The 23234-nt window shown below is 37.6% G+C and overlaps 1 protein-coding gene across 4 annotated transcripts in view; it reads right to left on the bottom strand.

Annotated features, from left to right (window-relative positions):
• Nucleotides 1-2239: 2239 nt before the first annotated feature.
• Nucleotides 2240-23234, bottom strand: part of GSK3B (glycogen synthase kinase 3 beta) — a 208712-nt gene continuing 187717 nt past the window's right edge. For 2 of the 4 annotated variants that reach the window (XM_068546674.1, XM_068546676.1), the window contains 2 exons: nt 22286-22384; nt 2240-7845 (listed from right to left, as the gene is read on the bottom strand). In XM_068546674.1, coding sequence (XP_068402775.1) covers nt 7778-7845; nt 22286-22384 — 167 coding nt within the window. In that variant the 3' untranslated portion in view covers nt 2240-7777. Of the gene's footprint in view, nt 7846-16614; nt 16664-17505; nt 18429-22285; nt 22385-23234 lie in introns of those variants that run through there. The other 2 variants (XM_068546678.1, XM_068546677.1) reach the window with 2 other exon arrangements.

Below are 23234 nucleotides of genomic sequence, written 5' to 3'. Positions count from 1 at the left end.
CAAGGCAAGAGGACTTCAATAATTAACTTTTGGTTAGAGATTTAAGCCTTTTTTGGCCTTCCTTTCTGGGGGGAAAAAGAAATGTGGGGGTGGTGAAATAGTGATATTATATATTTGTATATATTTCTACATTTTTAATATTTATTTTACTATTGCCCTTTACATATCTGAAGACTGTTGGTGTGAGAACATAAAAATGCATTATTTGAGCTTCCCTGGTGGCACAGTGGATAAGAATCCGCCTGCCAATGCAGGGGACACAGGTTCGAGCTCTGGTCCGGGAAGATCCCACATGCCGCGGAGCGACTAAGCCTGTGTGCCACAATTACTGAGCCTGTGTGCCGCAACTACTGGAGCCCGTGTGCCGCAACTACTGAAGCCCGCACGCCTAGAGCCCGTGCTCCACAACAAGAGAAGCCGCCGCAATGAGAAGCCCACGCACCGCAACAAAGAGTAGCCCCCACTTGCCGCAACTAGAGAAAGCCCGCGCGCAGCAACGAAGACCCAACGCAGCCAAAAATAAGTAAATAAAATATATTTATTAAAAAAATGCATTATTTAACTTGGTTTGCTCATAATTATTCTATATAAAAATTTAAAATAAATGACTTTAAATGTAGTAATTAATTTTAAATGGTTAATATTTTGATTCAAATGAAGCTACAAGTTAACTGAATTTTAAGAAACAGATACTGGCTTAGCTTTTACCATTTTACAGGAAGGCCAAACTTGGAGAACATAAATCATTGAGACTATAAATCAAAGCAAACAAACATATTCTCTGCCATCCCTCCAGCCTCTTCTGCATCAAGGGGACAGAGAACGCACTCATTTTTAGAAAAGAAACTGTGGGGAAAGGAGCTCCTCTTTCCAAACACAATGAATGCAGATTTTGCCCCCAGTAATTGTGTCTAATTACACTCATTTGGAAATATAAATGTCATTTAACTGTATTCATATATACATCTCTTCTTTCCCATTGAAATAATTTTGAGTGTGCTATTCACTCAAGAGCCTGAAATGGTTGTTAAACGTAGACTACGATAAGGTGACAGCAAGGTGAGATTAAGGTGGGATGTAGAGTAAACTCCCATCTCCCAGTATTGATTTTAAAAACACCTGGGCAGTTTCACAAACATTGAATTGATATGTACACATGAATTACATATATTATAAAAACTAAGTGCAGTCCAAGCACAGTTAAGATACAATGTTAAATGCACCAAAGAGCTCACACTGGATACTTCCTTTCAGCAGCTTTGTGCATCTCCAGTTTACAGGGCTAGGAGCCAGATTCAACTTTCTTACTCTCAAACATTTGAATTTCCCTATACTCCCTTCCCTGAGCCCTTGAGCAGTTGAACTAAATGTCAGTTTCTAGGCATCCCGGCGGCCTCCATTCTTTTTCTAGGTCTTGCTTCAGTCAGGTGAGGATGGAGTCAGTCTCCAAAGCTCAGGAGAAAAGCCCTTCTAAATAAGTTACTGCTTACCTTCTGGCTGCCCTGTTAGAGCCCTCCACCACCAGTCTCTACCTAGCCCGGACTTTAAGGATCCAGTTAAAGCCTTGACATCAACAACTCTTGTGGGAAGGCCCAGGGTGTCCTCTCCTTTCCGGAGAAAAGAGGATGTAAAGAGAAACATACATTTAATGGACCATCCCTTCCCAGCTTCTGACAACTTGTTGGCCTCATCATGCCGTCTTCTACAACTGTTTTAGTTTTCCCCTTATCTGCAGCTCTCCTAGACCTGAAGGTGCTAGTGGGTGGGTGAAATATTTTGAGAGGGGTGACAGCCCCATCACTTTTGCTCACTTCCTTTCACAGACTTCTCCATGAAGGGGAGCCGCAACCTGAGTGCCCCCTTTCCTAACTACACTTCTAGAGCACCTTCTCAACTGGCATCCAGCATCACTGCTCTCCTGAGACGTGATCCCGAAGGACTGGTTCGTCACAACATTTTGGAAGACCTTAGAAGTTAATGATGCAGTCTTTCAGGAGTTCTTAAGTTAAAAAGATATCTTGCTCAATCCCAATTCAAATATGGCAGGAAATAAGATAGTAGTATATCCCAAACAAATGCACTTCAATGCCATCAGGAGACCCATCCCGCAAGTGACATCTTGCATATTTGCGCTGATCCCCACCCTTCCCCCCAAACCCCCGCAACTGGTAAACATGTTAAACTATTTTACAAATATTAGCTAAGCCCACCACCACAATAATAATAAAGAGGACCAGAATTTATCCAATATAAATTTGTTTTTATTGAAGCAGCAGTCACATGACTTTATATCTAGCCTTTAGATTAGGCCTGACAGAGTGAGCCAGCCCTAAAAAAAAAATGATGTTTCTTTTTTGCACTAAGAGACATAACATGTTTACATACATCATCCAGTATTGGAAATGAGCAGACTCAAACACAACATGTGTTGGTTACCTGGGAGGTACAGCCCCACCGTTTGTGGTGTTCATATAATTCACAGATACTCCCAAAGACCATTACTAATGGGATGAAAGTTAAAAGAAAATACAGCTACACCAAACCATGAACACAGTAATCAGACAGCAGCTTGTACACATTTAAAAAATTTGTCCCTTTCAGGGACGTATTCTTTCTTTTCAAAGCAGTGTCTGCAAAGCTTCCTCTACATCAAAGCCAAAGGTTTCCAAGATGGAAGCTGCACCTCTTGGGGCTATACAATGGAATGAGATCATTTGAAAGAAGGAGAACTAGTGTTCACATCTTGATTTTTATAACAAAGATTCATGTTTCTCTAATTGGAGGAATGAAGTGGTGATGTGACTACGTATTGCAGTGGCAGAACAGGTAGGGTGAAGAAAAAAAGGTTGGGTACTGAAATAAAGACCACACACTTGGGAATTTTAATTTCATTTCCAGGCTAACCTACTTTTTATTTAATGCAAATTACAGTACCAGTTAACTATTTCCAAACCAAGTCACATAGAACGAAATGTATTTACAAGGGAATGGGGAAAGGGGAAAAAAACATCGAGCATACTTTTCACAAAAAAGTTTATATTTAAAATGAAAAAAAAAAAAAAAATCAGTCACAGAGGCATTCAAGTAGTAATAATGTTATACAGATTTTGCTTTTCCTTTATATCAAGACAGATTTGCACAAGTGTTTGCAATAGTTTGTATACAACCCACAGTCCTTTATATATATATATATATATATATATATATATATAATAAATTTTGTTTTTTAGATTTGATTTTAAGATGGAAGTGGTCACGCTAATTGGTATGTGTACAGGCCCAAGTGATCCATCGGCAACACATTTATGAATGCAAATTTTACAGGCAAGCACATTTTCATACATCTATCTGTATCTGCCTGTAGACAGATATAGTAAGAAAAAAAAACTTAAAAATTAACACAAGGAAGTCTACTTTGTCAAGCTAACCCCTTATGTACTGGTTGTCATTTTGCTTTTATTGCAGAGGTGCAAAACGGAGCAACAAACTCGAATAAAATGTCATAACCCTTGTGAAAATAATCCAAACCCCAGGGATTACTTTCAAAGCCTCTCAAACATAGACCTTAGTCTGGGACTCTACTCTGCTTCTAGTTGTTTCTCTTATTTTCAGTGGCTCAGGTTTCTATCAGAAAAGACAGATTTTATCGTAAAGCATGCTTAGTTTATTTTTCTGTATGGGGAGAAAGTGTTCGACTCTGTGATTAGATGATCACTAACATGAACAAGAAGAATCAGATACAATTTTGGTTTAAAACAAAGAAAAATCCCCAAACTTCTGGGAATCTGGCATTGGCCAAACTTCCTTTGGAAGATTCCAAAGTTAAATCCCTTAAAAAGGAAAGGGAAAAAGAAATGAAATGCCAGTGTCTTTATATCCACAGGGATAGAGAATACAGTAGTCCTCTCAGAAACCTTTGCATTGGTGCAGACAAGATGACTGGTTAGGCAGGCTTTGTTAAAGCACAAATCAAAAATACGTGTCTAAAAATTAAGAGGACTTAAAAAAAAAAAGGACACAGCATGTTGCTGGAAAGAAGGTGCAGTCTTTTGCCTTGCTGGAATGAACACGTGATATTTCAAAAATAGCAACCTTTGGTTTGGTAAAGTTTGTTTTTTTCTTCTACTCAAGACATATGGAGTACTTGGAGGCAAAACAATTTTGATTTTTTTTCTTTCGAAAAAGGCCTTCATGATGTGCACACAGTAAGAATTAAACTGATTTTTTTTCAAAGATAAATTAAAATGACATTTCATTGAACAGGGGTAGAGGTGGCAGGAGGGAGGAAAGTTCCCTTGCGAAAACAACAGTCCTCATCATGCGGGAGGCAATCGTGCAGCAGACACTAGTAATTGCACCACAGCATTTTAGATCACTCATGTATCAAAAACTGATACATTAAGAAACTTTGATTTATAAATCGAATTCTCTATTTCTTTCTCTCACTTGGGAGGGAAGTAGACAAGGAGGAGAGAGAGAGAGAGAGGGTGGAAGTCTCCCGGAATCTGCTGTTTGTAAGACCCATGGTTAGGGTTTGGGGACAGAGACGAGCAAAATCTAATCTATTCAATATCCTCCAGCTCTAGGGCTCCCTGGCACTACACGAAGTCCCTGGATGGACCGAGTGAAATGAAACTGGTCACTGCAGCTGAGGAGGAAACAGATGTTCAGAACCAAATCAAAGGCAGGGCTTAAATGAAATGAGATTATGAACATGGTTTCCTCTTTCCACTCCTGAGCATGGTATCACTGAAATTAACTGCGGAAGAGGCAAAAAGATACTGTGTTATGAGTGAGCTATTATTTCAAAGGGAAAGGGGCGGGACAGGGAGACATGGATAGAGAAACCAATTAAAACTTCCAAAATGAAAACCAAAAAAACAAACACATGGAAGCAAAGGCACTCCAAACTATATAGATACACTATACATTGCTAGAGTTATTGTTACAATAATACAGGCCGGTACCTACTGTACAGAGTTAAAACTATATGGCTTTAAAAAGCTCGTCTACAATTTGTCTGATTATTAAACAGAATCACTGCCCTGAACAGTAACTTTTTGCTCATTAATAACAGTTCCTGGGTCCACATATTTACATACAAAACAATAAAACTTAAATTTAAAAACATTGAAAGAAAATATAATGTACAAGCTTGAATTTGGTGAGGAGCTTTTTATTATTATTATTATTTACAAAAAGATATTCAGAGACCTGGATCTCACTTGTATAAAAGAGTTCTGTGATCCCGCCATGATCCTTGAGAAAGAAAAATCATGCACCTCAGCCCTCACACACACACACACATACAATAAAATAAAAGCATTTGACTTTTCTCTCTTCTTCTCTTACCCCATTTGTGGGGGGAAAGTGTTTCCTAAAACAAGCACAGATTTTTATGGACTTTAGCAAGCATACCAAGTCCAGAGTAGTGTCTGTGTCCAAATGTTTGGCTGGGCAGTTTGGTCTGAAAGTAGGTCCATTCCCGTGTCACAGACCTGCCGTCCAGCTTCTTTACAAATCTTTTCTGAAAATGGTCTATCAAAGCCATTCCCTTTAAGAATTATGCTGCCAAATACTTTGATTCAGACTTCTTTCAAATCTTAATTTGCTCTCGGAAGCTTATTATGCAAAGTAAAATTCAATTTGATTTGGTTTGACTGAGTGTGTTTCCTTTCTCATGAACTCTGATATAACCAGAGGTTTGAGAAATGCTTCTGTGGCTTAAGAGCTTAGCTAGACAGTGAGTGAAAACTAAGATGGCTCACAGTTGTCTCTCTGGGTACTGGTTCATGTCAGCAGGCAGTATGACTCTCTTGGAGAGTCACACACACTTTGTTAAGAAGCAGGATAGGGTGCTGGGACCTGCATGAGGGCTGCCAAGACACTCCACTTCCAAATCACCTGGAGGGCGAGACCCCTAACATGTCCTAAGGTGGCAACAAGGAGGGTGAAGGGAGGTTACACACAATCTGGGGCTCAGCTCTGCAGCCCTACAGTCATCAGCTAACCTTGGAAGGTGTACGGGGAAGGAAGGAAGGTAGGCGGGAAAGGCGGCCATCACTCAAGTGACCTTTAAATGTAAAGTACAACTGATTGTGCCTTAAAGATTCATTAGGTCAAGTAATGGCCCATAAGCACCAAGGTGACTAAGGTTCATTTTAGAGTATATAAGGCCCGCATAGATGTCAACCTTAAACATATAAACCAAACTAGTTGTGAAAATCTATTTCCTCACTGCCAACATAATCCTTCAATTCTCCTTGCTTTCCAAGGAATATTGCTTTTTCTTCAAAAACAGAGACTGATTCTTACACTGTTCACTGATTATACAAAGAAAAACAGAAACAAAAATTCTTAACTGGGTTTGGGGGGAAACATTCTTCTCATGCTTCAACCAGTCAATTTTGATACTGTGGACAAAAACAAAAAAACAAACAAACAGACAAAAAAAAAAACCCAAAACAAAAGGCAGTATTGAATCTATGTATATAACATATATACACACATTTATATAATCAGCTTTCCTATAAAGTCAGCAGGTACAAGTGACTGTTTATATCATTTTGATGTGTAGTTTTTAATACTCCTACCATCTAAAATCATAATGGTCTATCTCACATGCATCAATAAATAAAATTTAAAAAGCATGAGGTTAAAAAGGCTGGAATTAAATACAGATTCTAGATTTGGATTTAAAATCAGAACTATGTGCAGAGTGTGGCACTTCCTGCAAGCTCATTTTGCAATTAAAAAATATGAAAAATAAACCAGTAGACTGTTACAGTTCACATTATTTAACTATGATGTCCTCTCAAGTGTATCTTTCCAAGGGAAGCAACTTTAGAAAAAATCGGGACAAATTCATCCACAGTGGTGAGACCTGCCCCTGGCCTGTCCCCTTCCTCCAGGTTCGTCAGCTTTTGGCCTCTGCAGTCAGAGTGGCCAGCTCAGCACCCTTTTTAGTCTCCTCCTAGGTCACTAGATTAAAACTGTACTAAGATTTATAGAGAGCCTTTGGTCAGGCAAACAAAGATCCACACACAGAGCACACATGCTCCTCCTTTGACAGCTTCCTATGTAAGTTTCTTCACCACTAGCACTGATTAAGAGCAAAATAAAACCTTAACAAATCAATTATGAATTTTCCCCTTATAGATTCAAACTTTATTGACCTCCCGGGTTACAAATGACACACATTTCCTTTTTTGTCTGCCACACCTGCCATCAACATGCCAAAGGCATGTCTTCAAGTACCCGAGGATATGGATTAATTTTACAAGTGACATTTAAGTCCCCATTGAGTTACACCTGCTAAGCTCCCAACCAATTTCAAGCTGTGCACTATACCCAAGTCTTACACTTGACTTTAAAAGAAAACAAAGTTCAAAAAAACTTCTGCACAGAACAAAGTTTTCTTCTTTTGTGGAAGGGGCATGAGGCAGGAGTCCTGTTTTTAAAGTATACAACAGCAGACTTTTGATAAAAAAAGACTGTCGTGGGAGAGAGACTGTGTTCTAGTGCTCCGCTTTCCCCTCCCCGCGACCCCTCCCAACCCCTGGGTCTCCCTCAAAGTGAGAATACAATGAAGTTGGTTTGTATTTATAGATATTTTACAAGGTTAAATAAGGACAACAATAATAATAAAAAAATTGAACACTAAAATGAACAGGTTTTTTTTTCTCTTTTTAATTTTCTTTCCAAATGTGACCAGTGTTGCTGAGTGACACTCAAGTAACTGGTGGTTTTTCCTGTGCAGCTGGCTGCTCGGGACTGTTCAGGTGGAGTTGGAAGCTGATGCGGAAGCGGCGTTATTGGTCTGTCCACGGTCTCCAGCATTAGCATCTGCAAATCAAAAGCCCCAAGAGAGAGCATGAACAATGCTGTAACACCCCAGAGAGAAAAGTACGTGGCCTCAACTGCAGGCTGAGAGCTATATCTGGAACATTGTTTTGAATATGGCCAATACTATGAAATCTGAATTTCTTTCTGCTTACAGTTAAGTATGTGCCTTGGCCAGGTCTTGGTGCAGAGAAGATGGTATCTTTGAGTAAGTTACAGACTCAGGGAGCCAGAGACCATTTCTGTCAAAGCTCTTGCCACAGCTGGGATTAGCAGAGCATGAATACTCAGCTGGAGTCTAGCTCACTTGAAAATAAATGAACAGTGTACAGCTGCGAAAACTTGCTAAAAATTCTGAACGGTGTTACAATATGCCATCTGCTTAAGTGGGTGAATGAGTGGAGGCAATGAAAGTAATATGGGTCAGTGGTGATGGGAGAAGCACCAAGCATAAATCAAACTCAGCTGCTTGCTTTCTAGGTACAGTCCCTCTTCGTTATTCATACAAATGGAAGACACAACCAGCAAAAAAGAAATAGCCATTGTAGTACCAATTCCCTTATTCAATTCAATAAAGCATCTTATAGTCAAAGGTCTTAGCACTTGAGCTTACTTTGCCTAATCCTTTAAAAATACATATAACTTTACAAGTAGCTTGAACCCCTGCCCCCCGACACACTCTTTTTAAGGTCCATTATTATTTCACAGCCTCCATTAACATTTAAACAGACATTTAACTGTGTCCAGACTGGCACTCCATCTCGGGTAGGCAAGATACTACTGTTTCAGAGGCTTGTCAAGTTGCATCCCTGTCATCACACACGTGACTGGGAATATACTGCTAGGCAAATTTTCTCTCAAAAACTTCACACTAAGCCCTGAGCAAGAAGGGAGGTGGCTTGACTGAGATGGGCAACTTCCAAGAGCCATTGCCCTAGAAGTCCACTGCCCTTGGCTATCAAGGCTAGGGACACCAAAAAACAGACTCAGAAGTTTTGTCTCTCTCTGGAGACTGTAGCTCTCCTGTATCCTATGTTGAGTAGAGTAAATGTTATGGTTGAACGCAACATTTGGTCCTTGGATCTTTCTACTTTGAATTTTTTAATTGAACAAGAAACAAAAGACCCCAAGGATACACAGCAACTGTAGCTTAAGGAACTCTTAAGGATTAGCTATTCAGTTTATCATTTTGATAGCCACTCTTTAAAAACTATACTTCCTTCCTAAGTTCCCGATTGTTCCTCAAAACAATCTACCCTTATATACATTTAACTCAGCCTTTGGGGAAAAAATGTTTATATCTCTTAATAAGAATGGTTGTGTTTAATTCATTTTATTTCCTTCAAAACATCTATAGCACTATTTTCATGAAAATAAGCACAGACATTATCACATCAGGATCCACGCGTTAGTTTCATATTGCCCATGGCATGGCATCATGTTAACTTATCTGCATGGCACATGGACAGGTGGCAAGAGACGGTATATGATATATAGCATATAACCTACTCTCCAAAGGCAGGTAAACAGCCTTTCCGAATAATCAGTCAGTAATTGCACTAATACTTCATTCATAACTCCTGGTTTTTCTTGGATATGCCCTACTTGGCAGGAGTTTTACTCTGAATGATCATCCAAATTCTGTGCATCAATAACCTAACATCAATTCCTATCCAGGCCACAGGTTCCTATAAGGCTTTCTCTGGAAAAATGTTCATTTTCATAATTTAGGCGCAGGCTACATTAAAAACAACACTCCTGAGAAAGCCTGGAAGGCACAGAGATATTTCAGAATTATAATGCTCCTCACAAACCCATGCTTATTGCAGCATTTCTCATGTTTTGGATGACACTCAGAACCTGCATGATTATCATCAAACAGCACTTCTCTCTCATTTTCAGCATGTGAAGATGACACATTCTGGTCTTCCTCAGGACTTAAGAGATCAGCACACATACCAGCAGTGTTAGCAGCTCTGGCCATAGCAGCCATTAGCTACTGGCCAACATTCACCCAGGCTCCTCTACATTGCCAGCCAGCCCATTACATTAATTTACTCTTTGGCAATATCTTATTTAGCTACTAATCTGCTATTGTCCTTTCAGCGGCTATTACCTATGAGCTTATGACATTCCCAAAACTAGTCTTCCCTTCCTTGGATAAATTCAAAGGCTGCTTGTATGATCATAATAAAAAGCATAAGCCTTTTAAGTGGGCATATAACCAGAAACAAAATCACGTTCTGAATAATAAAATTTTAAAAACATTCATATTCCTCAGGTTTGGAATTTAATGATCTCTTATTTTTCTTTGAATTATTTCCAAATCACCTGATGAGTAAAATTTTAACAGCTAATTATTTTGATTACCATTATCCTTGATATCACAGGATAATATAAAGTCACAGCACTGGACTCATTCATCAAAAACAAAGAAACAAAAACCCTTTGCCCAGTGCAATGAACTCTACTTAAAATCAAATTATACATGTCTTTCCTGAGAAAGGAGAGTTCTCTGCTTTTCAGAGGGAGACAAAGCACAGGGAGGAGAAAAGCAAAACAAACAAACGTGAATCTCCATAAACTCAATAGTAGCTCCAAAGACTGCCTGGTTTACTAAATGAGCAAAACTATGCTCTTAAAGTTCTTCTTGGTACATGCTTATTTTGATCTCACTGTCAAGTCTGTAAATTTATTTTACAGAGTTGAATCTGAATTAATATGGACCCTCTATAATAAAAATGTTCATTAATTTAAAATTCTGATAAACTGTCACTAGACTTAGATGTTTACTGCAATTTCTGTAACTTTTCTTCTCAAGCATTTAAAACAGTAACTTTTTCTTTGACATTCTTTTTTTTAATATTCTTTTCCGTTATGGTTTATCAGACAGGATACTGAATACACTTCCCTGTGCTATACATTAGGACCTTGTTGTTTATCCACTCTATATGTAATAGTTTGCATCTGCTAACCCCAAACTCCCAGTCCATCCCCCCCAACACCCCTCCCCGTTGGTAACCACAAGTCTGTTCTCTATGTCTAAACAGTAACTCTTTAAAAGCAGCAAAGCTCATTTTGCTTCTCCTTCATTCCCTTCCCTTTACATATGTACTGGTAAAAGTGATGCAATCCGGCATTATGATTTAAACTAAGATCTTTTGATTATAAAGGATCCAACTATGAAGAGTCAAAGATTGACTATATAGTCCTCCTGTTTTCAGTCTTGAGATGCTCTTCTGAAGTTCACAGTGATACACCTTCCTTAAATCTAATCCAATTTCATGAGGTTGTACAACTTAATAACTGTGTGATTTTGGAACAAGTTATTTAACCTCTCTACCCTCAATTTCCCCATCTATAAAATGGTGATAATACCACCCATCTATGTAATAAGGCCTAAGAAGTGCTTAGTAATTGTCCAATAAATGGAAAGGTAAAAGAGACATCTAGAAATACACAGATGTATAGTTTAGTGTGACTGCAATAACCACCATCAACACCACAGTAAGTATCAGTGGTAGTTGTTGACATCTGGGTGCTTACCAATGTGCTAGACATCATACTAAGTATGTTGCAAGCATGTCATTTAGCCTACAAAGCAAGAAACAGGTACAATTATTGCACCCATTTTGCAAATGGGAAAAAATGGATGCACAAAGCGATGAGATAATGTGTCCAAGGTTATAGAGCTAACAAGTGGAGAGCTGAGCACAGAGGGAACAGAGGAAGAATATGATTACCTTTATGCCTGTAGGAGACAAGCAGAAAAGATTTCCTAGCAAAGGGAGAAGAGAGGACTTTCATTCAGACCTAACCCCTACATAATCCAATGTGATTTCCAGAGGCCTATTTCTATTAACTAAAGAGTTACACTACATTAAAACAGGTGAATTTATAATATGAAGAATTAAGAGGATGGCTACTTTATTATCTAATTTTCAAACAGTCTGTATGGGGAATACAGAGATACAAGTGTTTTGGAAACAACTATAGAGCTGATATTTCACTGACTTAAAACATTCCTAGAAACCAATGCTCATTACCACCCTTCTGATACTGCTGCACAATAAACCAACCAACCAACAAACCAAACGAAGGATGGACTTGAGGGAGAAAGGAGAGAATAATCAGTTTTGGGGGAGGAAGGCATAAGACCATTCTTTTACATTGTGGTAGCCACCCTCGAAGATGACTTCAATGAGGCATGCACCTCTTGATGTCCATGCCCTCATGCAGTCCCCTCCCCCAGTAAATAGGGCTGACCTGTGTAACCAACAGGATACTGCAGAAATAATGGTGCGTGACTTCCAAAGTTAGGACATAAAAGACACTGTGGCTTCCACCTTCTCCTCCTTGGATTGCTTGGCCTAGGGGAAGCCAGCTGCCACAATGTGAGACACTCAAGCAGCACTACGGAGAGGTCCACATGGTGAGGGACTGGGCCTTCTGCATACAGCCAGCACAGATTCACTAACCACACGAATGAGCCATCCTGGAAGTAGAGCTTCCAGCCCCAGGCAACCAGCCTTCAGATGTCTGAAGCCCTGGCTGACATTTTGGATACAACCTCATGAGAAATCCTGACCCAGAATTATACAGTTAGGCTGCTTCTGAATTTCTGACCCATGAAAACTGTGTGAGATACTAAATGTTTATTCTTTTTTTTTTTTTAATGTCTTCTTTGTCTTTTATTCTTTTTTTAAAATTTATTTATTTATTTTTTTTACTTTTGGCTGCTTTGGGTCTTCGTAGCTGCACGTGGGCTTTCTCTAGTTGTGGCGAGCGGGGGCTACTCTTCGTTGCGGTGCGCAGGCTTCTCATTGCAGTGGCTTCTCTTGTTGTGGAGCACGGGCTCTAGGCGCTCGGGCTTCAGTAGCTGTGGCTCGCGGGCTCTAGAGCACAGGCTCAGTAGTTGTGGCGCACGGGCTTAGTTGCTCCGTGGCATGTGGGATCTTCCCGGCCCAGGGCTTGAACCCGTGTCCTCTGCATTGGCAGGCGGATTCTTAACCACTGTGCCACCAGAGAAGCCCGAAATGTTTACTCTTAAGCTGCTAAATTTTGGGGTATCTTGATACACAGCAATAGATAACTAATGCATACATATAGGTCAAATAACTTAAACGCCAGTTAGGGTTTGTGTTCACAAGCCCATGAACCAAGTCCCTCTACAAAATTAGGTATGCTCCTAATAAACTGTATAAGCAAGAAAGATTGCATCAGATGTTCAGTTGTTCTTTCCCTAATGCTGAGAAGAGTCTATGGTTCTATGACTTTTGTACTGGATATGGCAAAGGGAATTTGTGCATGTACTGTATTGAGACCAATTTTACTCTGTGTGACTTCAGATGTAAAAATGACAAGTTGGGCAATCCCATAGTGAAACTAAGGGTGAAGCTCTAAGGTATTAGGTTCCCAACAGAGTCCACCAGGCTGCAATTTTTGTCCCAGAGTAAATTTTTATGTACAAAATTCCATATCTGATACATATATTTTTCAGGAGAGGATTCACAGTTTTATTCTCAGATTCTCAAAGATCTGTAAGAGTTGCTACATAATCGAGTCATGGATTTGATGGGCAGCTGTCTCAATTCCGAGGAAACTGCATCATCTAGTTGCTCAGGTGGTAAACCAAAAGTTCTTACCTCGATTCTTCACTCCCCAACCCCCGCCAATGCATCAGCAAGTCCTGTCCATTCTCCCTCCAAATGTGTCTGATCAATGTGTAAATGGGGAGGGGAAGGAGAGTGAATGGAAGGTCCCACATTTACAAACTGTCACCGAAAGGTTTAAGTAGAAAAGCAGAAAACAAGGGAACAGGTCAGGAGGAAAGGACAGAGAGTAAACAAAGGAGCTGGGGTTCCTAAGGCTCTGCTCAATATTCCAGAACTATGGGTCTATAAAAGTTAAAACCTTCTAATTGATACAAGTGTTCATTGTCTGGCTCAACAGCAATAATGGAAATGTTTTGTCTGCACTCTCTAATAGGATGACTGCTAGCTACATATGGTTATTTAAATTTAATTGAAATTAAATAAAAATAAAAATGTAGTTCCTTATTTACCCTAAACACGTTTTCAGATTCTCAAAAGCTATAACATCATTATTGGCATATTAGTAGAAGAGCGGATTTCAGATATATCAAATCCTTTTTGTGCTTTACATGTACTTTACAAGTATACTTGGGAACTTTAAGTATACTTTTATTTCCTTATTTCCTTTATTATGCTCTCCCAAGCCTATATTATGTATTTCTATTCGCCAGCTATCCTGTTTTTATAACAAGTTAGAAATGTCTCATGACAGGTCAACTCCTCTAAAAGATAAAGTTTTGGAGGCCTGGGCCACGTTGTTTGTACTGTGCAGCTAACTCAAGATGTTGCTATTCAAGCTGTTCCAAGTGGAAATGCCTCTATTATAAAACTATGTCTCAGACATTCATGTTATTAACTGACACGTGAACAAACAACACATGAACCATTACTCACAGAGAATTAAAGGTATACCCCAAAGTTATATTTAAACCGAAATCATAATCCACACTAATGAAATCAAAGTAGTATCAGTATTAAGGAAAAGGATTCAATTTTCACCTTTCTCTTTATACTGTCTACTATGATTTTGACAATTTTGTGTGTGTCATAATGAGGGAGAGGGAGGGGAAACACTCCTCAGCAAGGCATCATCACCTCTCGTGTCATATTATTCCAAGGAAAAGGTGTGGCACAAGACTCCATGGTGGCTTCAGTCATTTAAAAAATAGAACTGAAATTCAGGCGCTAGTGAGCCAATCAATCCAGCAGCAAACCTGGAGGGCTTATCAACAACACTGTTTATACTTGAGCTGCCAGCAGTAGAGGTCTTAGCTGCTGTGAGTTCAGGGGCAGAGCACATTTTAATTAGGAGGCTTGGTTGTTCAGGGTAAAAAAAACTGAAGGCCATGGGGACACAGGATATATTTTCATCTTTTAAGTTAAAAGACTTAGTTTAGGAATAAAGAATAAGAAAAGGCATATGAATATAAACAGGTAACTTCAGGTAAGGAACTGAGGAACACTTGAAGAATACCCGGAAGAATGTCTTATAGGACACTCACCAACTTAATCAAGAAGGTTTTATTACATTACTTTTGGAGGAAGGAGGAAGAATGCAGGTAAAATTTTTGACTTGATAGGAAAGAACATGTTTTACATAAAAAGAAGCAATTTCCTAGAAGTGATACTTAGCACTGCTCTGGTGAAAATAATGACAAAGATGGTTTGACTTTAGGTACCTATATGCAAACTCACTAACTGAACTTGAAATTCTAACAGAGGGTAGATATAGTCTCATTGGTGTCAGTGAATTTGTCAAACTGGCACATATGGATGGAAGTCTGTATTTCAAACACAGAGCCAACAGGAGGAAATGGGTATAGCACTGTACCTACACCCACCTTTTTCGTCTACTAAGTTGGTAATGCATAAAAATACACGTGTGCACATGCACTCTGCACCTCCCCCACCCCACTCTGGGCTGGCTAGTGTTGAAGTAACAGAGAAATGAAAAAATATGTGCATTACCAATGTAGACTGGGACAAACTTTCTGGAAGGCAATTTGACAATATGTATTAAAAACTTAAAACTTCCTTATATCTTTTGACTCAGGAATTCTTCTAAAAACTGGGACACAACCCAAATGTCCAAGAATAAGGAATTAGTTAAAGAAATTATGGTACAGGCTTAGAATACTGGTTGAATACTAAAGTCATGTACTCCCCCCCTTCCCCCAAATAGCATAAGCCCATTAAAAAAATGGGAGTTATCTCTGTCCACTGATAACTAGACTAAAATATATTAAATAGTGTTACCTTTGATTTTCTTTGGAAGTGAGAATATGGAGAGTTATTTTCTAAAATAATTATATATTGTATTTTTAATAGAGAAAAATCCTTGGGTTTTTTTAAAAGTTATATATTTTTATGAAATTCCACATACATTTAGGTTAAGACAAAGAGAAAATAGACAGGAAAGAGTACAGAAGATGAACACCTGAGGGCAACACTGTGGGTTCTGCAGCTAGACAGGGTATGGGTGCAGCTTTCCCAGAGCACACTATACAAGTGCCACAGAGGCAAAGGGTAATCATACTTGCGGGGGGGGAGAGGGGGGGATGAAGGGATGGTAACCATCATTTTAGGAAAGTAAGTATTTGATACACTGACTTAATTTAACCTTTTATTTTTCAAAATCAGTGGAAACAAACAATGGGAGAAATTATTCTGGGTTTAATTCTGCCCAGCTAGAAAAAATTGTCTGGTGATGTAGAAGGTGACAGGGTGACAGAAATTCTGGGGTAAAAATAACTGTAATAGTAAGAAAAAGGCATCACTAGCCCTGGCTAAACTGAAACATGACTTTAGCAAAACGCATTTCAAAAAGTTTAGGGAACAAATAGGTATGATTTTGTAGTTACAGTCTTCAAAAGGGGTTAATAACTGACAAGAAATAGAAAATTATGAAAATCAAAATTCTGACCAACCAAACAATTGCACATACTCTCAATGCAAAGTAAAAGGAGAAGAACCAAAGAAACCAACTAAAAGGGTTTTCTTTGATGGGCTCATAATTTTCAAAGTAGGGCACACATCCCAGGAAGAGTAGAAAATAAAAATGTGCACTTGTCAGAACAGGCCAGATTTGGTTTTAATGAGGTAACAGCAAAAGGTTTTCAAAGCAAGATCAAGAAACGTTAAGCCCCCTGACCAGGTAAAAAGACAGAGAAGACAGACCTTGTCCAACTCTTATCATGATTCCCTTTTCTGTTAGAAGGGTTTTCAACCTGGAAAGGATATAACAAAAATCCTAATAAACAAAATGCAGCCCAAGGAAGGTGAGGGAAATCTATACATTTTAAATGTCTTTAAACCCAGAATCTATAGTGCAACAAACACATTCTAAAATGGATTACAGAAATTCAGTTTACAAATATTTAAGTACGAGAAATTTCCCTAAGTCTTAAAAAAAAAAAAAATTTCATTTCCATCTTTGACAGAGTTTCTTTTTTGATGGAAAAAATCTGAAAGTTTTCTTGACAACAGCAAAGCATTTTACTTAGTTTTCATAACATTATTATATAAATGAGTATTGTAAGGTTGGTCTGTAGTTAAGAGACCAGTTATTCAGAGACCATCAGAAGAATAATCCCCAGTAAGCGTTGCATAATCCCATTTAACTTATTTTATCAGTAACTTCGGTAAAGGCAAACAAAACAAAACAAAAAACTAGTAGACTCTGCCTTGTCTTGTTTAATATATTCTATTAGTTGCTTGGATAGAGGAAAAAATTGATGTGTTTATGAAATGTGCAGATGACAAATAATCGTATAGAAAACCTAACAACCTGGTACTTTAGAACATATTCAGGATTAGGATTTAAAAATCCTCATTAGTATGGAGGGGATGCTAGCCATCATTAAAATTTGAAGGACTTCTGCGTGCAAGAGTTGGGTTGGTTTTCTATAACCCCAGAGTAGGATCACTGAATGAAAGAGGTATAGGGGGACAAATTTCTAACAAAGTGATACAAAGATGGAATGTGTTACTGAATATTCCAGTTACTGAATATACACAAGCATGGGACACTAGTTCTCAGTAGATAATAAGGAAAGTGAAATGAAATCAGTGGTTTTCAAATTTGTTTTAATAGCAGAGCCATTGCACTGGAAGAAACCTTACCCAGAAGACTAATATACAAAGCAGAGAGAAAACTGCTCTAGCTGAAATTCCCAACCACATCTCACACTTAACTCAGGTGGCACTGGATCAGATTATCTCTAAAGTGGTTCATATTTGATTAGCAAAACTATAATTCCTCAAGATCTATTACTCTAGATGGTCCAGATGAATGGTCTCCCAAATGGAATAATTGGGAGGATCTGTTGGGGGTGTGGAGAAAAATCAGGTATAAATATCAAAATAAGAAATTATACTTTATGGACTGAGAGTGGTATGTATACTTTTCAGGAGTTTCTCATGTCAATCAGAGCCACAGTCAGATATAATGCCCCCAGGCACTGAGGTATTCTAAAAACAATTTAAAAGAATGAAAGTTTTTGAGGGGAAAAAAAACCCACCACCAACAACATCGATACCCACTAATTTAACACAACTGTTTTAATTTCTGTATATTTGTATCTAATTCCTATCCACACGCAAATACACATTTTGGCACAGTTACCAACATGGTACATAAGACTTTTAAATTTTCTCCACATAAATTAAGATGAATATTTCCACAAATGTAAGTTTCATAATAATTGTCTTTCATGGTTACATACAAATGGAGATTTCATAATGTACTGAAACGTTTTCCTACTGTTGACCATTCAGATCATATTGGCTCTCTTTTTTTGTTATTATATAATTATTCCTATTCATATCTCTGTACATGGTAGCTTTTTTTCTTCTATTAGATGTACCCTGAAGTTAAGATCCCTAAAGTGGGATTAATGAATAAAAAAGTATGAACTCTGCTGTGATAGCTCTTGTACATAGTAATGCTTTCCAACAGGTCTTTATCCATTCATCTGCAGTCACTACCGGAACCTTGAATACAACACATGGAAAAAGTAGTTGAAACATCTGCAAAAACAGTTTCCTCAGTATTAATGTCATTAAACTGATAGAAGCTATCTTTACTATTTTCAAGAAAGGTGAGAAAAATAGCTATTACTGTGATATTCTATTGTACTGATCAAGGTTCTTTTGGAGAGGCTAGAGAATAACAACTATATATTCCCAGAGTAATCTCACCTTTAGGCCATGGAATAATAACCTTTAGGCCACAATCTGGATAAGAAAAGGTTTACTTTCTTTGCTTTTCCAGAAGTAGCAATACAGAGACTACATTGAGATTTCTGCCTACAATGTATTTAAAATTTAATAAGACCTAACATCTGAATACCATTTAATAACTTTGGCTACCAAAAGAAATTGACTAAAATCTAAAGCTTATTTCATGATAATATAGTCAGTATGATCCCAGTTGATGGCATCTTCATCATTCTACTTTGTTCCTCTTCTGCTTTTATCCTACCTACTTTAGGATTTAGCTTTGCTCCCAGATCAACATAAATGTCACAGAACTCCATTCTTATTTAAGCCAGCTCTAAACAACATAAAAGCTTCTGAGGCAGCCATCAAGGAGCCTCTGTATTCTGATGATCTTGCTCAAGATACAAACATGTGTGACAGAAGCTGAACTTCAGTGGTGCAGAACATCAGCAGAAATGGTATTTTAACAGATCAGAAGATAATTTCAATGCTTCTCTTCCGAAGTTGTATCTTAGTGATCTATATCCAATGTTAGATGACTAGGAGGCACATTCTCAGGCTAGTCAAAGTAGATATTCTGCTTCTTGTTGATATGGTTTTGTCCTTAACTAAAAGTGGCTCTATTTTCATGTATATTCTCCATTAAATTGACTTAAACTAAGTAAGCCAATTGTTTAGTTAGAGGTACATACTGCAATTAATTCACCCAAAGACATATTGGGTTCTATTATTGTGGTGCTGCACCTAGGGTGGGTGATTAGAAATTCTAATTTTGATAATTTTAAATTAGAAAAATTTCCAGGTTCAGATCTTCAAGGTCTGAGGCTTTGTAGCTTAACAGTTTACTTCTTCATACCTTGGAGCAGACCCGGAAATGCTTTGTGAGGAAAGTTTCAGCCATGTCAGCAGGCATTCATTCCCTCACTGCTTGGGTGGAGAGATGGGGTGTCTATTTATTCAGGTGAGGAGAGTCACAGTTTCTTTCATAAGAATGATCCTTTTTCATAAGAGGATGGATGTCAACCTGCCTTTCACATGGCTGGTTTTTAACATTTCTGGATCTGTCCTGACTTGGCAATAACAATAATAAAAATAGTGCAGCAGTTTCCTTTCACTGAAGGTCTACCAGATGACCAGGCGAAGTGTTAAGCACTTTGTACATTTTATATCTTACTTCTCACAACTATATGTAGTGGGTATTTACTATTCCTGTTTTATGGATAAAGAAACCGAAGCTAAGAGAGACAACAAAGAGCATGTATATTTTAAGGTCTTACTAAAGAATATAACTTATACTACCAAATTCTTATTTAAAGTATGTGTACACGCACATACATATATATTTACTTAAATACAGGCGGCCGTTAAGGTCATACAGTCAATCCCTTCATCTAGATGAGCATTTCCTGAGGTATGTCTGGTGACATTTACTTTGGCTCTCATAACTTTGGCCCCAAAGAAAACTGTTTTCCTTTAACTACACTGTGGTGGTATGCCTTTGGCTTACACTGAAGGGCACTTAAAAAAGTATCCAAATGGAACTCACCATTACATTTATTGTTGAAACTTTATTGTTGAGAATTTCATTTACTCTTATCTCTTAGAGTACCAAATCTGCGGCCCTAAAGGAGAAATACTTCTCAAACAGCAGAGTCAGAAACACTTTGCTTCTCCTAAGCCACCAGTGTGCTTTTAATCTAATGAACAATGGAAATTTTTAACAGATATCATTTCTTTATTTACTTTAGCCACTAGGAGGCTCAGAGAAATATCTGAAATCCTTTCTGGTAACTATTAAGATACTCAAGGCATACATTGCTTTAATTTTAGCTCTGCCCTTAGCCTACTATTCCTCTATTAAATTCCTCATACCCTGATCTATTTCAACTTTAAAGTAAATTCTCAGGATCAAAGTCCAATGTCAGTTTCCATATTTATGTTGAAATTCAATTTCAACAGCTATAAAAATGTATATACTACAATAAAATATTTTTTGATGACTGCTGTAACCTGTATCAAAGCAACATCAAAATCAGGTTATATACTAGGATCCTACCAGGCAGACAATTTGCCCAAAACCTTAGTTGCAATCATTAACTAGTTTAGTATTTCACATTTAGAAAATCATTTAAAATTACCCAAAACTTACCAATCATAATTCTCATTGTTATTCCCAGTCTAAAACAATTCCTAGAAACTAGCTCAACAAGTAAATGTACTAGTTCGGGGTTAGGGCCTATTTAATGTTTTGAACAATCTGTGCAATCTAACCTTGGCCAGTGAATTATTAAGTTTATTAATAGCTCATCTAAGCAATTCTGTCTTCCTTGTAAATAGAGGTCATAGTTAAAAACAAAACCAAAAATAACCTCTATATTTTTACATTTAAAAAATTCAAAGCACATTTCAGTACATAATTGATTTGTACCATATTACTCTAAGAGAGCACTGCCACTCATTTTATAGATTGAGAAAACTAATAAGACATTACTAAAACTAATAAAGTTCATATGACTTTCTCAAGGTTAACATGTGCTGATGAAACTAGAACTAGAAAAGAGACCTTTCTTTCCAAACTTTTTCTGGAATGGAGACAGGCCACAGATTAGAATGAAATGTTTTAAATCCTTATTAGCAACATTCTAAAAGAGTAAGATTGGACAGGAACAAACAACTCTTGTGTCAGACAACAGGAGAGAAATTTTGACCTCACTGTTGAATGCTAAGAACTAGTAATGCAAGATTTTATCTCTTGGAGCATAAACGCCCTTGGGCAAAAACGGGTCTGATCCAACTCAATTCAATGAAACAGATGATTAAATAAAAATGGAGTCAGCTCCTGACATCTGCTTTTTTGGTGCTGGTGGTGGTAGTGGGCTGTTGAGGGGAAAACACCAAACTCTTTGTGAGCCCAACTGTGCTACCTATTATATTTCTAACTTCATTTTAGCTGTCCTTCGGAGGACCTTCAATTCACTCAAGGGTTGGGTATTTTCAGAATATCTGTAATGACAGTAATTCTCACTAAATCAGGTCCCAACATTAGCTAGCTACAGAACCAGCAGTGTACCTGAGCTCTAAGCTGGGAGACCGTGTGGGCATTCTTTTCTTTTTGGATAGACAAGATTTGGTCATATTCTGATCTAAGTCTTAGCTAAATGTATTGGCATTGCAGTTTTAGCCCTTTCAAATGATTAAATTACACCAATCTATATTCATACTTCTTGAAAATTTGCCTCTCTAGTATATTAATATAATTTACATTCAGGGTGATGGAATTAAAGTGAATTATCTTCAATAATATTACATTTGTACAGACTGCTTTCTGCTATAAGCATCTCACTTGACATATTAATCAAGAAATTATACAGAAAGCATGATTTTGAAAATAACAATTATGGTGACATCACTTAACATTATAATAAGATATTTATACCTCATATATAAAGTATTTATGGGGTCCTTTTGTGCTTTTTGGAAATTAAAGCAACATTTTATTCACATTTAATCATTTGGCTATGTTATGTTTTTGATACTTGGAAGGCACTAAATGTTCACATTCATCAAATGAGATAAAATGAAGACAAAAACAAAATACGTTTTTATAGAAGAGACTTATGTGTTCTCACCTGAGGCTGCTGTGGTATTTGAAGGGGTTGAAGCAGCTGCTTGAATCCGAGCATGAGGAGGAATCAGGATGGTAGCTAGAGGTGGATTACTTGACAGTTCTAGAGAAAAGGTAAGACACATGTGTTAGAATCCACTCTTAAATTTTATGTGAAACTATTTTATTGGTAACACTAACAGAAGATACAGCATTAAAACATTGGTTTAACAGAAAAAAAAAGACATGATAAACCTACATCTGAAACTAAATCATGAGCTAGCAATTAACATATAGAGAAAGTCCACAGAAACGGTGTGATACATAACAAAGGCACTATCTGCTAAAATTAGGGTATCTCTGAGAACTAAAGATAGGCCGGGGAAAGGTATTGGTCAAAAGTTTGAGGGTAAACATATTAATAAGATATATTTCCATCTTTTATTAACTTAAATATACTAGGTTTTCCCTTGGTACTCTGACAGTATTTGACTGCAGGGATTGAGGGTGACAGTGTCACAGAAAAGAGAATATAATTGCAATTTGTACTTCGGCATGCACAGACCAAGTTACTCGATGGCAGGTAAGATTTATCCAAACAGTAGTGGAAACGGGATTTAAGGAACATCTGTTTAAATTCTCACTGCTTTTATTAAAAATGTCTTTACTGAATTCTACTTTGCTTTTTAACTTAGTAAGATTATTACTTTTTAAAAGTTTGAAATAGGCTTTTATCTGCACGTGGAAAGTTTCTGTCAACTGTATACAAACTGGCTTTCTTTAAAGAATTAAGTTCTGTATATGAATCTTGAGAAAAAGATGATATTGGACTTAATAACGTAAACAACTACCGAGACATGGTGGTGAGCTTGTACATAAAAGTATCTGGTGTTAACTTCCGATAATATGACTTCTTCTAGTCTGCCTGGGATAACCCTGGTTTATTCTTGTAGTTCCGGCATTTAATTAGTGAG

This window comes from Eschrichtius robustus, chromosome 6 (genome assembly GCF_028021215.1).
Source record: "Eschrichtius robustus isolate mEscRob2 chromosome 6, mEscRob2.pri, whole genome shotgun sequence".
Lineage (NCBI taxonomy): Eukaryota > Metazoa > Chordata > Mammalia > Artiodactyla > Eschrichtiidae > Eschrichtius > Eschrichtius robustus.
Note: the sequence above shows the minus strand (reverse complement) of the source record. Positions and strands in the feature narration are given on the sequence as shown.